Source organism: Palaemon carinicauda, chromosome 37 (assembly GCF_036898095.1).
Source record: "Palaemon carinicauda isolate YSFRI2023 chromosome 37, ASM3689809v2, whole genome shotgun sequence".
Taxonomy (NCBI): domain Eukaryota; kingdom Metazoa; phylum Arthropoda; class Malacostraca; order Decapoda; family Palaemonidae; genus Palaemon; species Palaemon carinicauda.
Genome location: NC_090761.1, coordinates 47,491,909 through 47,507,379, shown reverse-complemented (window position 1 = coordinate 47,507,379; position 15,471 = coordinate 47,491,909). Strand labels below are relative to the sequence as shown.

Sequence of the window (15,471 nt, the reverse complement as noted above, 5' to 3'; positions counted from 1 at the left end):
TCTAACATATGAGGAGACACATTGCTAGGATGCTTATGAGACTCCTTGCAGTAAGTCTTCCTAGACCTCTTCTCCATTTTAAAAGAAGTATTATCAGGATTGAATTGGATGAAGAACTGAAAGAGGAATGCTCACACTACTTTCCCTTCCTAGCCTCCATCGATGTTGAAATCTGAGAGACCAGTGATGATGCTCCCACAAGGAAGAAGCCACATGGTTTCTTTAACAGCAGACGAGACCAAAATCCAGGGTGTAACATCCTCCAGCATCACTATAGGTGTTGCAGGAGTTGGGCTAGCCTTAGAAATTCTATGGAAGGCCAAAACTTCAATCAGCTTCTCTGACAATGAAGGACCAGCGATGCCTGAGGACCTAGGTTTAGGTCATCATCATCAGTTTTGTATAAACTGATGATGATGGGCGAGTTTCAAAGGAAAGACGGAAGAGTACTACTCTCACTAGAGGTAAGCGATACTTCCAATTTCCCTGAAGAGAGCCCTGAGGGCAACCCGAGTTCTGTTCATCCCCTCAACCTTACAAATTCCAGCCCAAATTCGAGGACTCATACCTGGAAAAAAAAAAAATATTCTACAGCATCAATTTTCATGCTGCCAAAGTTGATTCTGAGGGAGCCTTTATATCATACCTTCCAAACTCTTCCCACAGAAGAGTATGCCACATAATCCACTCATCACAGGGAGAAGACTGCAACCAGTCATACACCCTACAAAAAGTATAAAGGAGATAAGGATCAACAGCAGGTTTCAAAATAAACCTGCTACTTCTACCAGCTTTGCCAGGACACAACCTTATCTCTTTCGCTTCTATTGCAGCTCAAAAGGAAAAAGAACAACGGCAGATTTTAAGAGAGGTAGCAATAGTACGAGGGCACAGCAGGCAACTGACCCCTTAATGTAAGAATAATGGTGAGAAAGAAAAGGAATCTGTAGTATGTCTGTATTCATTACTCCTGCAGTCAAAAGTGCTAATCTCGCTGACTGTCATATGAGCGGGGTTTACCCACACTACCCATCAGTAGCTTTAATTACCTCAAGAATTCAATAGCTATTCCTTGTTAAACTGAAGTCATACTCCTATTGAAGAACAATGGTATGTATTCATGTAGGAACAAAAACTTATATCTACCCGAATATACCCTTAGTCCAAAGTCTCTTCATGGGTCAGCATATCGTTAACATTGGGGCCAAATACTGAAGGCAAGATTCAACATAGGTAATCTGCCTTTCTGGACCATCTTAACTGTACAAATTCCAATGGGTAATCTGCCTTTCTGTACTATCTTAATTATACAGATTCTAATAGATAATCTGCTTTTCTGGACCATCCTAAATGTACAAATTCCAAGTGGTAATCTGCCTTTCTAGATCATCATAACTACAAATTCCAATTGGTAATATGCCTTTCTGGACAATCTTATCTACAAATTTCGATAGGCAATCTGCTTTGATATGGTATCTTAACAGTGCAAATTCTGAGAGGTAATCTGCCTTGCTGAACCATCTTAAATGTGAAAATTCCAAAAGGTAATCTGCCTTGCTGAACTATCTTAAAAGTAAAAATTTCAAAAGGTAATCAGCCTTGCTGAACCATCTTAAAAGTGCAAATTTAAAATGGTAATCTGCCTTGCAGAACCATCTTAAATGTACAAATTCCTAAAGGTAATCTACCTTGCTGAACCATTTTAAATGTGCAAATTCCAAATGGTAATCTGCCTCGCTGAAGTATCTTAAATGTGCATATTCCAAAAGGTAATCTTCCTTGCTGAACCACCTTAAATGTGCAAATGCCAAAAGGTAATCTGCCTTACTGAGCCATCTTAAATGTGCAAATGCCAATACTGAATAGGTATGTTATCCCTTTCTCTCCTGTTATGAGATCAAATTAATATTAAAGTGGTGCTCTAATTTCACCTAACAAAGACCAATGTTGACAACCTGAATGGAAGAAAATGTAGCTGAAAAAACTTAACAACTTTATTACAACTGGGATAACATTATAAATTGTAATGATAGCAAAAAGATTTATACAGTAATTCTAAATGACGCATCTATCCACAAGAGCATGTTCTTAGAGACAGTGTTTAAGAACAATTAGAAAGATTTAAAAGTAATAAACATAATAAAGAGGAGGAAATATTGTGCTCAAGGTAAATTTCATTTGGGAAGTTATATCATTATTAAGGTTAGAACTATTATAAGAATAAAGAATCACTTTTAATAATAAATGCCTTCCATAAAAAAATCATAGTTCTTGTTTGGTTAAATGTCTAATACAATAACTCTTCAGTAAATACTTCATCATGAAAGCAAGTAAAATTAAATAAATTAATTACCACGAGCTGCTAATTTTCTATGCAAAATTTCATTCTTATTGATTTCTTGGCTTAGTTGATAAACTATTTTTGCATAGTGGCGATTAAGCTCCTGAAGGCGACTCAATTCATCCATTAAATTTTTATGATGTGATTTTTCTTCTGCTCTTCTCCTCTCAATCTGGAAATATAGAAGGAAAATTATATCCACAAACCTAAAGCAGGAATTTAAAGTTAAAGAAAACAATAAATCATTTTTTGGAAAGCAGCCTTGCTTTTGATGTGGCTAGCCACTTAGATAAAACTCTACTGAATTTTTAAATTACAATCTACAAACGCTCAAAATGTTTAAAAATACAGAAAAAGGTCTGACATGTAGGATATGGTCTTAACAGTATAATGAAAAAAATTTAAGATGTGCCTTCCTTGATATGAAATAAGTCATTTAAAAATCCTTTGGAAGAAAACCATGCAAAAATCTTTGATAGTAAATATTAAGATTTATTTTTATAATCCAGGATAAGATAAAAAAAGTATATATGGTCAATACAATTCACAACTCATGAGCTGCCCCATCTACCATGAAAATACTCTGTAATTGATTACAGAGCATTTTCATGCATCAATCAATTATGCGCTAGATTTACAACACTAAGTTCTTCCTATGCGGATACAAATCTATCATCCTTTAGTATACAAATGACCTTACACAATGGATTAAGGATGTATATTGAGGTACTATTGTAGGATTTTATAAAACACAATATCAAGAATTTCAAACAAGCATAGTCCTTATTACCTTTAACTTATTTTGACGTATGCCTTCAACGATGGTGTCCAACTGGTGCAGGTATTCATCCATGCTTGCAGAGCTGCCCAGAGCCCTGTGAAGTGGAAAAAAAAAAAGAAGATTACTGCCATAGCACAAAAAATTATTGAATGAAACTGAATCTATGATGTTGTTCTATAAAACCAATGAATAATATTCATACAGTATATTTCTAATATTCCTGAAGTTCAAGTGTTTTGTCTCTGCTTCACCACAAGCTAATTCATCAAAAATACTGTTGGCCTTATATATCTTCACCTGAAATGAGTGAAAGCACACAGAAATACTGACAAATTTCCTAGTTTCTCCTTGAAATAGGTGTACAGTACTTACCTCTAATATGAGGAAGCTCAGTATCCTTCACATTAATACAAGTTGTCTTATTTGTTATATATTCTCTTATACATTGTATTACTGTTACTAAGCATATATCTTATGCCAGGAGCACTATTAATAGTACAAATTTACATTTGTATATAAATCATATGCATTTATTCTTGAAATAACTGTTGCCTCAAAAAAGTTGTTGGCCATACTCTTACACATAAATTTTGTGATCTACCCAATCTCTAAAAGCACAAAAACCATTACAGTATTCATTAAGATGCTTACCAAAGCCAACCTAAATGTAAGAGGTTTAATTTTTTCTGAAATTTAAAGTATTTCAAAATCTTAATTACCTGTACATGAGTGGCCTTTCTACAAAGGTGGATATATGCATTATGAGGCTCTATACATTACATGTTTCTGTATATGGTATTACTCTAATTTCCTATTTTGTAGTTAACATGAGATAAACAATCACTCATGCCAGTACTATTACTCACTTTCATTATTAAAAATATTCTAACCAGACCACATACTTGATATTCTTAACTCCTGCAAGGCTGATCTGAAGTTAGTTTTCAATCAATTTGTTGCATTTGAATTAATATATTGCAAAATTCCTTAAAACTGACTGCATATGAAATTTCATTTACAACACCTGTACCTGGTATTACTAAGGGTCTTCCTTTGACCACTAGCTGCAATAACTTATTAGCCTTCATGTTTACTTCCTTTCATCTTGTTGTTCAACCTCTTTTGACTTTTACTTTGTAGTGTAATTATAGGGTAAAGTATTTACCATTCATACCTGAACACTCAATGACCTCCCAGGCCCTGGCACTGGGTCATTGAGCTAAAATTCATCATTCAAATCAAGTCAAAACTTGATATAGGTTAGAAAGTGGATCATTATCAGAACTTTTTCTTGGCTAGTATTGTTCCGCATTGTCTACATTCTGAGACTGGGTCATGTGGATTATTCATTTAATAACTATGGGTGAAACTAGTATGATCAAATAAGTGTATTGCTCTCTATCAAATGATTAACAACATAACTCAATTATTGGTTTAATCTGTTTAGACCTATTATTGTCAGAACTCCTATTCTGCTATGCTTGTCATTAATCTAGTACAATATACTGAAACAAATTACACAGAAATTTATAAGCTAAAAAACAAAAAGGAGATACAATCAAGCATGCCTATGACATCTTCTATGACAAATGTTGGTGCGATGATATATGACACAGTATTACAGAAAATATAAGAAGCCTTGAATTTATGGACAAATTTAAGGTTTCGAATCAAGGTAACGTTGCCCCAAAGACTAAACAGTTGTTCTCATTTATCATTCTTTCTATTTAATTTTCACTTGTTTTTATTTCTGTTATTCACATATTATTATTCTTAATTTCATTGTGTTTTATTCCATATATCACTATTAACTTTTTTTATTTTGTATTATCCTTATTCCCTTTCTTACTACAAATCCTTATTCTGTTTTATTCATTATTTTCAATTATATATTCTATCAATTCTCTTTAGTGCCAAAGGCTAAAAGATTTCTCCCATTCTTCCCTCCTTATAATAGCCTTTCCATTTGTTATTCATGCATTTTTACTGTTTATTACAGTCTATGTTTATTCTTTATGACGTTACTCTCTGATCTCTCTAACCCACAGCAAGGATCCAAGAGTTTGAGGGCGAATCATGTTTCTCAAACAAGCTAAACCAATGCCCTAAAATTATCAAACAGTATAAGAGAAATAAACAACTTACGCATCCATATTATCAAGAATGGAGTTCAGTAGAGAAAGTTCCTTCTCCATGTACGTACGTATATCAGCAAGCGTATTGTACATGTTGTAAAACTGTTGAGTTTCTCGATGAGTTGCTGAAACTGCAAAGAAAAACACAACAAAACTGCTTTTTATATTGCAATATTAAAAAAGCACTATATAACAAAGACTGAAAGGATAAAAAGTATTTCAAATACCCAGTAATGAAAAAAAAAAAAATGTCTGCATAATCTTTGATTAAAAATATTCAAAATTTTGACATACAGGGAGTCCTCGGGTTACGATGGTCCGACTTACGCTGTTTCGAGGTTACGAATGCGCCACATAAAATTATAAAAAATAATATTCCATCTTACGTCATTAGCATCATAAGCATCGTAAACAATTGCGAACTAGTTTCTAGTGCACACCGGATGAATATGCTTTGTTTTGGTTATGTACGACGGTTCTCTCTCTCACGTTTGATAATATTTTTGAACTTTTTGCCCTTCGTTATGGCTCCAAAGCGTAAGACTGATTCATCTGATGGAAGTGCATCAAAAAAAAGAAAGGCCATCACCATGGAAGTGAAATTAGACACTATTAAGTGATCTAAAAACAGTGAAACGCCAACGAACATTGGCCGGTCGCTGTCCCTTAATCGTTTGACCGTGGCTACCATTCTTAAGGATAAAGAGAGCATCGTTGAACATGTGAAAGGATCTGCTTCTATGAAATCAACAGTGATAACCAAGCAGCGTAGTGGTTTATTTATTAAAATGGAAAGATTATTGGTGCTTTGGTTGGAGGATCAAAATCAACGGCATATTCCGGTGAGCCATATGGTGATTCAGGAGAAGGAGAAAAGATTGTTTGAAGCGTTGATAAAAGAAAGGGAGGAAGAAAGTGAAAGTGAAGAGTTTTCGGCTAGTAGGGATTGGTTTATGTGATTTAAGGCTCGGGCCAATTACCATAACCTTAAAGTGCAAGATGAAGCTGCTAGTGGGGATGAGAAAGCAGCAAGTGAATTTCCTAAAGCATTGGCCGAGATAATTAGGGAGGGGGGTTATTCTGCTTATCAAGTGTTCAACGTGGATGAGACAGGTTTATTTTGGAAGCGTATGCCTAACCGCATGTACATCACAAAGGAGGAGAAGTCAGCACCCAGTCATAAAGCCAGCAAAGAGAGGCTAACTTTACTTCTTGGGGAAATAGTGCTGGCAACATCAAACTGAAGCCATTGCTGGTGTATCAGGCTGAAAATCCAAGGGTACTCAAGGGCATTTGGAAGCGTCAACTCCCAGTCATTTGGAAGGCAAATAAGAAGGCATGGGTGACACTTGAAGTGTTTGAGGACTGGTTTATCAACCATTTTGTGCCTAGTGTGGAGCGATATTGCACCAAAAAAAGGTATCCCCTTTAAGGTGTTACTAGTGCTGGACAATGCCCCTGGACACCCTGCCCAGCTGGGAGACTTTCACCCTAATGTCAAGGTGGTTTACCTTCCACCCAATACCACGGCCCTTTTACAATCTATGGACCAAGGAGTGATTGCTTCGTTCAAGGCCTACTACCTCGAAAGGATAATTGCTATGGCATATGGCATTCAAGGCAACTGAAACAAAGAAGGACTTGACTCTGAAGGACTTTTGGAAGTCCTACAACATCCTTGATGCTGTGAAGAACATTGCTGATTCCTGGGAGGTGAAGATTACAAACATGAATGGTGTTTGGAGGAAACTATCTCCTCAATCTGTGAATGATTTCCATGGGTTTGAGGACACAGTTGACCATGTTATTAAGAACATTGTTGCCCTGAGTAAGGAAATCGATCTGGATATGGAGGTTGATGATGTTACAGAGCTGCTGGAATCTCATGGATAGGAGTTATCTGATGGGGACTTGATACAACTGGCGAAGCAGATCATAGAGGAAGAAGAAGAAACCCCCCTCCCAGAGGCTAAGGCTTTCACAAGGCAGGGTTTGTCAAAAGGTTTTGTTGAGATACAGCACGTGTTGGCAACTTTTGAGGCTCAGGATCTTAACATGGAAAGGTTCACTAGGGTTTCCAGAGGCATCATGGATTTACTGCAGTGTTACAAGGAGATCTTGGATGAGAAGAGGATCCTGTCTGTCCAGTCTAACCTGGAGTGGTTTTTTAAGAAAGTAGAGACCTGCACCCTTTACATTAGCTGCCTCTACTACTCCAGATTTGCCAGCAACAGAGCCTCTACCCTCTACCTCAGCTGCCTCTATTGCTACAGAGCCTCTACAGTCTACCTCGGCTGCCTCTACTGCTACAGAGCCTCTACTGTCTACCTCAGCTGCCTCTACTACTCCAGCTTCTACACCACCTTCTATAGGTTCTGCCTCACCTCCACACTCACCTGGCCCAGCTTCACTACCTTCTGTAGGTTCTGCCTCACCTCCACACTTACCTGCCCCAGCTTCTCCACCATCTTCTGTTTCACTTCCAGAGAATCCTGACTCACCTGCCCCAGTTTCTCCTGCATCTTCTGCAACTTCCTCTCCACAATAAACCTGTCACTCAGTCCCTTGCAACATCCCTTCTAGTGTGCAAGTCAACCATAGGAATAAGGTAAGGAACTGTTCTCTTTTTTCATTAATATGTTATTTTCATTAGTAAAATAAATTTTTGAATATACTTACCCGATGATCATATAGCTGTCAGCTCTGCTGCCCGACAGAAAAACCTACGGGCGGAATACGCCAGCGATCGCTATACAGGTGGGGGTGTACATCAACAGCGCCATCTGTCAAGTAGGTACTCAAGTACTCGATGTCAACACAGAACCAATTTTCTCCTCTGTCCACTGGGTCTCTATTGGGGAGGACGGGTGGGTCCTTTAATTTATGATCATCGGGTAAGTATATTCAAAAATTTATTTTACTAATGAAAATAACATTTTTCAATATTAAACTTACCCGATCATCATATAGCTGATTCACACCCAAGGGGGTGGGTAGAGACCAGCATTACATGTTGACATTATTATGAGCTAAGTATTCCGTATTTCATTTTAGCAGTTATTCAAAATAACAAACATAAAATAAATAAGTACCTGGTAAGGAAGTCGACTTGAACAATTACTCTGCCTTTTTAAGTACGTCTTCCTTACTGAGCCTCGCGATCCTCATAGGATGCTGAGCGACTCCTAGGAGCTGAAGTATGAAGGGTTGCAACCCATACTAAAGGTCCTCATCAAAACCTCTAATCTAGGCGCTTCTCAAGAAATGACTTTGACCACCCGCCAAATCAAGTAGGATGCGAAAGGCTTCTTAGCCTTCCGGACAACCCAAAAACAATAATAAGACATTTCAAGAGAAAGATTAAAAAGGTTATTGAATTAGGGAATTGTAGTGGTCGAGCCCTCACCACTACTGCACTCGTTGCTACGAATGGTCCCAGAGTGTAGCAGTTCTCGTAAAGAGACTGGACATTCTTAAGATAAAAGACGCGAACACTGATTTGCTTTTCCAATAGGTTGCGTCGAATATACTTTGCAGAGATCTATTTTGTTTAAAGGCCACGGAAGTTGCGACAGCTCTAACTTCGTGTGTCCTTACCTTCAGCAAAGCTTGGTCTTCCTCATTCAGATGGGAATGAGCTTCTCGTATTAACAGTCTGATAAAATAGGATAAAGCATTGTCTGACATAGGCAAAGATGGATTCTTAACCGAACACCATAAAGCTTCAGACGGGCCTCGTAAAGGTTTTTAAATAGAACTTAAGAGCTCTTACAGGACATAATACTCTTTCTAGTTCATTTCCAACCATACGATAAGTTTGGAATATCGAACGATATTGGTCAAGGCCGAGAAGGCAGCTCGTGTTTGGCTAGAAAACCAAGTTGTAGAACATGTAGCCGTTTCGGATGAGAATCCGATGTTCTTGCTGAAGGCATGAATCTCACTGACTCTTTTAGCTGTGGTTAATCATATCAGGAAAAGAGTCTTAAAGGTGAGATCTTTCAGGGAGGCTGATTGAAGCGTTTCGAACCTGTCTGACATAAGGAATCTTAGTACCACGTCTAAATTCCAACCAGGTGTAACCAAACGACGCTCCTTCGTGGTCTCAAAAGACTTAAGGAGGTCCTGTAGATCTTTATTGTTGGAAAGATCTAAACCTCTGTGACGGAAGACTGATGCCAACATGCTTCTGTAACCCTTGATAGTGGGAGCTGAAAGAGATCGTTCTTTCCTCAGATATAAGAGAAAGTCAGCTATTTGAGTTACAGAGGTACTGGTCGAGGATACGGATACTGACTTGCACCAGTTTCGGAAGATTTCCCACTTCGATTGGTAGATTCTAAGGGTGGATGTTCTCCTTGCTCTAGCAAACGCTCTGGTTGCCTCCTTCGAAAAGCCTCTAGCTCTCGAGAGTCTTTTGATAGTCTGAAGGCAGTCAGACGAAGAGCATGGAGGCCTTGGTGTACCTTCTTTACGCGTGGCTGACGTAGAAGGTCCACCCTTAGGGGAAGTGTTCTGGGAACGTCTACTAGCCATCGAAGTACCTCGGTGAGTCATTCTCTCGCGGGCCAGAGGGAATCAACTAGCGTCAACCTTGTCCCTTCGTGAGAGGCGAACTTCTGCAGTACCTTGTTGACAATCTTGAACGGAGGGAATGCATATAGATCTAGATGTGACCAATCTAGTAGAAAGGCATCTATATGAACTACTGCTGGGTCCGGGATAGGTGAGCAAACTATTGGGAGCCTCTTGGTCATCGAGGTTGCGAAGAGATCTATGGTTGGCTGGCCCCAGGTGGCCCAAAGTCTCTTGCATACATCCTTGTGGAGGGTCCATTCTGTTGGAATTATTTGTCCCTTCCGACTGAGACAATCTGCTATGACATTCAAGTTGCCTTGGATGAACCTCGTTACTAGTGAAAAGTCTAGACCTGTTGACCAGGTGAGGAGGTCCCTTGCGATCTCGTACCATGTCAGAGAGTAGGTCCCTCCTTGCTTGGAGATGTACGTCAAAGCCGGGTGTTGTCCGAGTTCACCTCCACCACTTTGCCTTGAAGGAGAGACCTGAAGCTTTTCCAGGTCAGACGTACTGCCAGTAGCTTCTTGCAGTTGAAATGCATTGTCCTTTGACTCGAGTTCCATAATCCCGAGCATTCCCTACCGTCTAATGTCGCACCCCAGCCTACGTCCGATGCGTCCGAGAAGAGAACGTGGTTGGGAGTCTGAACAGTCAGGGGAAGACCCTTTCTAAGGTTGAAAAAGTCCTTTCACCAAGTCAGACCAGACTTTATCTTTCCGGAAACCGGGATCGAGACCGCTTCTAGCGTCTTGTCCTTTTTCCAGTGAAAAGCTAGATGGTATAGAAGAGGACGGAGGTGTAGTCTTCCTAGTGACACAAATTGAACCACGGATGACAGTGTCCTTACCAGACTCATCCACAGCCTGACAGGGCAGCGTTCCTTCTTCAGCATCTTCTGGATGGATAGCAGGGCTGGGGGTTGATCGTCTTGTTCAGCAACGTCCTCATCAGAGGGTTCCTCATCCGAAACTGATGAGGAAACGGCAACGGAGTGGGCAACGTCTGACTCGCTGAACCGGTCGCACTGGTGGATGCGTGACTGAGCCGGACGCAATATCATGGTACTGCTGCACAGTCTGTGAACTGTCAACCATGGGGACGCGAGGAAGTACAGCGTCAACCCGAAACTGTCTAGACTGTCTGGGTTGTGCAGTCAACACCCTACCGGGTTGCTGAGGTTGACGCACTGCGTCACAACAAGTCACCTCTGCTGGTTGTTGAACGTCTTCCTAGTGACACACTGAACGTCAACAACCACCTCCGAGCGTCGCTTAACGTCAACGTGCGACTGGCAACCCACACTGGGTCGCATCGGTGGAGGAACCACCTCAACTGGCGGACGCGAGTAAGATACCTCAGCGTCAACAGGGCGCACAACCAACCGGTAGGAAGGTTGTTGGCCAGAAGGTTCTTCTCCGTATTAAGTCCTCTATCAAGGACACAAGCTTGGACTGCATGTCTTGCAGCAAAGCCCATTAGGGTCTACGGGAGCAGGTGTGGCAACAGACGGGGTTAGCGACTGAAGCGGAGCCATTTACCATCCCTGGAAGCCTTGTTATGTGTGACATAATAGTACAGCAAAACTTCAAAGGCTCGACAAAAGTTGAGAAGTTGACCTATAAACAACTGGAGCGTCTCCTGGCTATGCGCCTGGCCGAGTCTACCAGAATTGAGAAGTCTATCTGGGCAGAGGCATGAACTCCCAAGCTGAGAACTTCTCTCGTGTCCTATCAGACTCTCGCTCTATAAGCCAGATAAAAAGAAGGGAAATCAAAAGGCTGTATCTCTAAAACTCCTCCTGGTGCAAAAACCAGTCGCCTAGCCGACGTAACGCTCTCTAGGAGAGCGAGAGAGCACTAGCTTAACAACAACGGCTTCGAAGTAGCTAGGCCTAGTGTAAGTTCTGACGTAAGGCGAACGAGGAGCAGCAGTTACAAGAGGACATACAGCACTGGTGCATAAGTAGCAGACCAGAAGGCAACGTTATGTAACTGCTTGACAGTCTGTGAGCTGGCAACAACCAAAGCTGTGTGGGGAAGCCTCAACTCCTGACTGACTAGTCTGCTGCGGGTGAGTGGCGGTAACCACAGTGGGTTGCGGAGGCTGACACACCGTGTCAAAACACGGCAGCTTAACTCCACCCTCCTGTTGTTGTGGTAGCACACGCACGTCAACGGAGTGCTCCGTGCGTCTGTGGGAGTCAGCATGCGTCTGGCAGGGTCGACTGCGCATGGGTGGAGGAGCTCTCACAGCCAGAGTGTGGGAGCAGGCAGCCGCAGCGTCTGCTGGGCGCACAACCGTGGCAGGTTGTAGGCAAACGGGTGCATCGTCAACCTTCTCCGCAGTCGTAGTGTGGGAGCAGGCAGCCTCAGCGTGAGCTGGGCGCACAACCGTGGCAGGTTGTAGGCTAACGGGTGCAGCGTTAACCTTCTCCGCACGAAACTCCTGCATAACCGCAGCTAACTGAGTCTGCATAGACTGCAGTAAAGACCACTTAGGGTCTACAAAAGCGGCAACAGACGGAGCGACTGTCCGTTGTGACTGAAGGTCTAAAACAGCGGGTGCGGCAACAGACGGAGTTACTGCCTGTTGCGGTACCACCTTGCCTCTCTTGGGAGGTGTGCAGTCGTCGGATGACTGCAGCGAGTCCGAACTGACCCAGTGGCTACACCTGGGCCGTTGGACTTGCGCGGAAGGGACCGACTTGCACTTAATAAGCTGCGAGACCTTGGTCCAAGGTTTCTTACGAGAAACCTCTTCCGCAGACGAGAAGTAAATGGGCTCTCTCGTCTTTGTGTGGGTGGGGCGATCTTGGGTAGATACGCCCGAAACCACGGAGGGAAAAACGTCTGTTCGTTGATCAAGGCCTGACGAACCCATAAGTCGTTCGACATTACTTCTTCCCTGGGCTTGGGAGCTTGTAAGAGGTCCCGGACTAGGTGAACGACAGGCACGAACAGACGAACCCTCGGACGCAACACTGTAACACTTTGCGCATATCACTTTATCACTTTGATTTTCTGTTTTGCACTTATTTCACTGAAATCGAAACTTTTACTGATTTCTACCTGAAACACGCAATCCTACCCTTCATTAAAAGGTAGTAATTGCGAAAACAGTCATATAATGCAACAGAAAACATATATAAAGATAAAGAATTCAGTGGCTGGGAAAGAGACTAAACACTAGGTCAAATAAACTACGTTTACAATCTCTCACCGCACATAGCCTGGGAACAAGAATAAAACGCTAGAAACGTTTTACCTTCTTCCCCTACAGCGACTAGGGAGGAGAGTAAAACGAGAACAACGTTACCCGCTTGAACGAAACGTTTTTTTTTTTTTTTTTTTCCTCTCTCTCCCTCCGTCTCTATCTCTCTCTTTCTCTCTAGATTTTGCACCTGAGAGAAGAGCCCAATTATATATCGTCAAAACATGATATTTGCTAAAGGAAAAAAAAAAAAAAAAAAAAAAAAAAAAAAACTGAAAGGTTTTCCAAATAAAAAATTCCTTTAATTTAGAATTTAAACCATTTAAGCTAAGAAAGAATGAACGAAACGCTAGAATCGGTTTACTCTTACTGCAAAGTGAAACCGTGATACACTCTCTCTCTATCGTAACGATAGAGCGCATGTTGAACGTCCTGAACGCCAACAACTGCGTAGACTAAAAACTAAACGTTAGTTCATCTTTGAAAACAGTACGAGACTATCAAAGAAATTCTTTCATAAAACATTAAATTTAAAAAGTTTTAAATTCTTTAAAGGTTAAATACGATATAATGGGCTCAACGTTGATTAACTTCGGTTCCAAGTCAGGACCGCCTACTATCAGGAAAGGTCGCATATAAACAAAACATAAAAATTTATTTTTATATGTTTATAATAAAAGGAAAGTTAATCGAAGAGGCCTAATAAAGGCGGAGAGATATAAAATATAGATCTATAATGTGTTAAGCAAAATTACTAAAAACCTAAACACACTTCCGTCTAAGGGAAGGGTCGGCCATTTAAAAGTGAAAGAGAGTCCATACTCTCTTTGTCACCATAATTAAAACTATCCAAAACGAGTTCAAGTTTTGAAATGAAGATAAAACCCCTGCACAGCGAAAGCTCAAAACTGGAATAGTGTACTTCACCAAATAGTTGTGAAAACAAATCCAGTTAGTAACAGCGTATTTAGTAGGTCTTGCCAGTGGCACGACAGAGAGAAAATTGGTTCTGTGTTAACATCGAGTACTTGAGCACCTACTTGACAGATGGCGCTGTTGATGTACACCCCCACCTGTATAGCGATCGCTGGCGTATTCCGCCCGTAGGTTTTTCTGTCGGGCAGCAGAGCTGACAGCTATATGATCATCGGGTAAGTTTAATATTGAAAAATTTACATTAATTCATGTGGTAAGGAATTGTTTTCTCTTTTTCTAATACTTTTTTATGTCATTTGTTACATTTTATTATAGTACAATACTTTACAGTACAGTACAGTACGTATTGAGTAATTTATTTATGATGTTCCGACTTACACTGAAATTCTAGTCTTAAGAACGTCGTAAGTCGAGGACCCCCTGTATATCTTCATTCCGTGAAATAACATCATAGTGCTCATCTCAGCTATTCTGCATTTAATCCAGGGTTTACTGAACTCGATGTACCATGAATGTTAAATCATTTGTTTAATCGGTCATGTCTAGGGATCCTAGAATAAGTACCATTTATACTACGGAATAATTATATTATTCAAACTAGAGTACTTAGAAATTTGAATAAACAAACTTGAACGATACATACTTTGGTTATAGAGTTCAATGAACCTTCGTTGGTACTGTGACAGTTCTGCTCGCCCCGGAACATCATCAATATGTCTCTTCAAGGCTTCAACTTGTCTAGTCTTCTTTGCCAACTGGCGTCGCATCTTTCCATATTTTGCATTTTCTGCTTCAAATCTACTCAAAATCTCATCTCCCCTGTCAATTTCAGCTAGCTTTTCTTGTAAATTGCTGCAAATACAAATTATAGGTGAAGTGATTTTGGAGTTCAATAGGCAAATGCTTAACTTTAATTAATTCTTAATCAAATATGACAAATTTGGAAGATATTTGTATTTTTCCTAAGATACAAACCCACAGCTATTTATACGGATATTACTTTCGGCGAAGCTAAAATACGAGCCATAAGACTTATCAAAAGTTAACCAACCACTCAGCTAGTTAGTGGGAAGGGGTGGCCACTCACCTACACACCTGGGTTGAGCACCCACTTTGCTTACAGGCAGGACTTCTTGGGGGACAGGTACTACCAGGTCAATCTGCATAAATAGCTCAAGGTTTGTATCGTTAGGAAAAAGACAAATTACTTCCAAAATTTATGACTTGTTCCGTCACTAATACAAACCCTCGCTATATATAGGGATGACCAAATCCTTACGAGGATGGCAGACCATACCAATCTGGCTTTTTAATATTTGACTGGGGGTTTTCTCCATATGTGTTCTCCATGTAACTAGTAGGAGCCTTTACACATAGCTAAATACCGTGCTATGCATGGTCAGCAGCCTATGCATGCTGTGTGCTTGCAATATTAGCACTGTGACTGGTCCAGGTAAGAGTTTTCTGAGTTATCGGACTTCTACGAGGAT

The 15,471-nt window shown here is 40.6% G+C and overlaps 1 protein-coding gene across 2 annotated transcripts in view; it reads right to left on the bottom strand.

The window, feature by feature from the left end:
* Nucleotides 1–1,980: 1,980 nt before the first annotated feature.
* Nucleotides 1,981–15,471, bottom strand: part of LOC137629629 (coiled-coil domain-containing protein 93-like) — a 103,189-nt gene continuing 89,698 nt past the window's right edge. For both annotated transcript variants that reach the window (XM_068361143.1, XM_068361142.1), the window contains exons 12-15: nt 14,625–14,833; nt 5,268–5,388; nt 3,132–3,216; nt 1,981–2,513 (exon numbers count right to left, since the gene is read on the bottom strand). In XM_068361143.1, the coding sequence (XP_068217244.1) occupies nt 2,346–2,513; nt 3,132–3,216; nt 5,268–5,388; nt 14,625–14,833 (583 nt within the window). In that variant the 3' untranslated portion in view covers nt 1,981–2,345. The remainder of the gene's footprint in view (nt 2,514–3,131; nt 3,217–5,267; nt 5,389–14,624; nt 14,834–15,471) is intronic.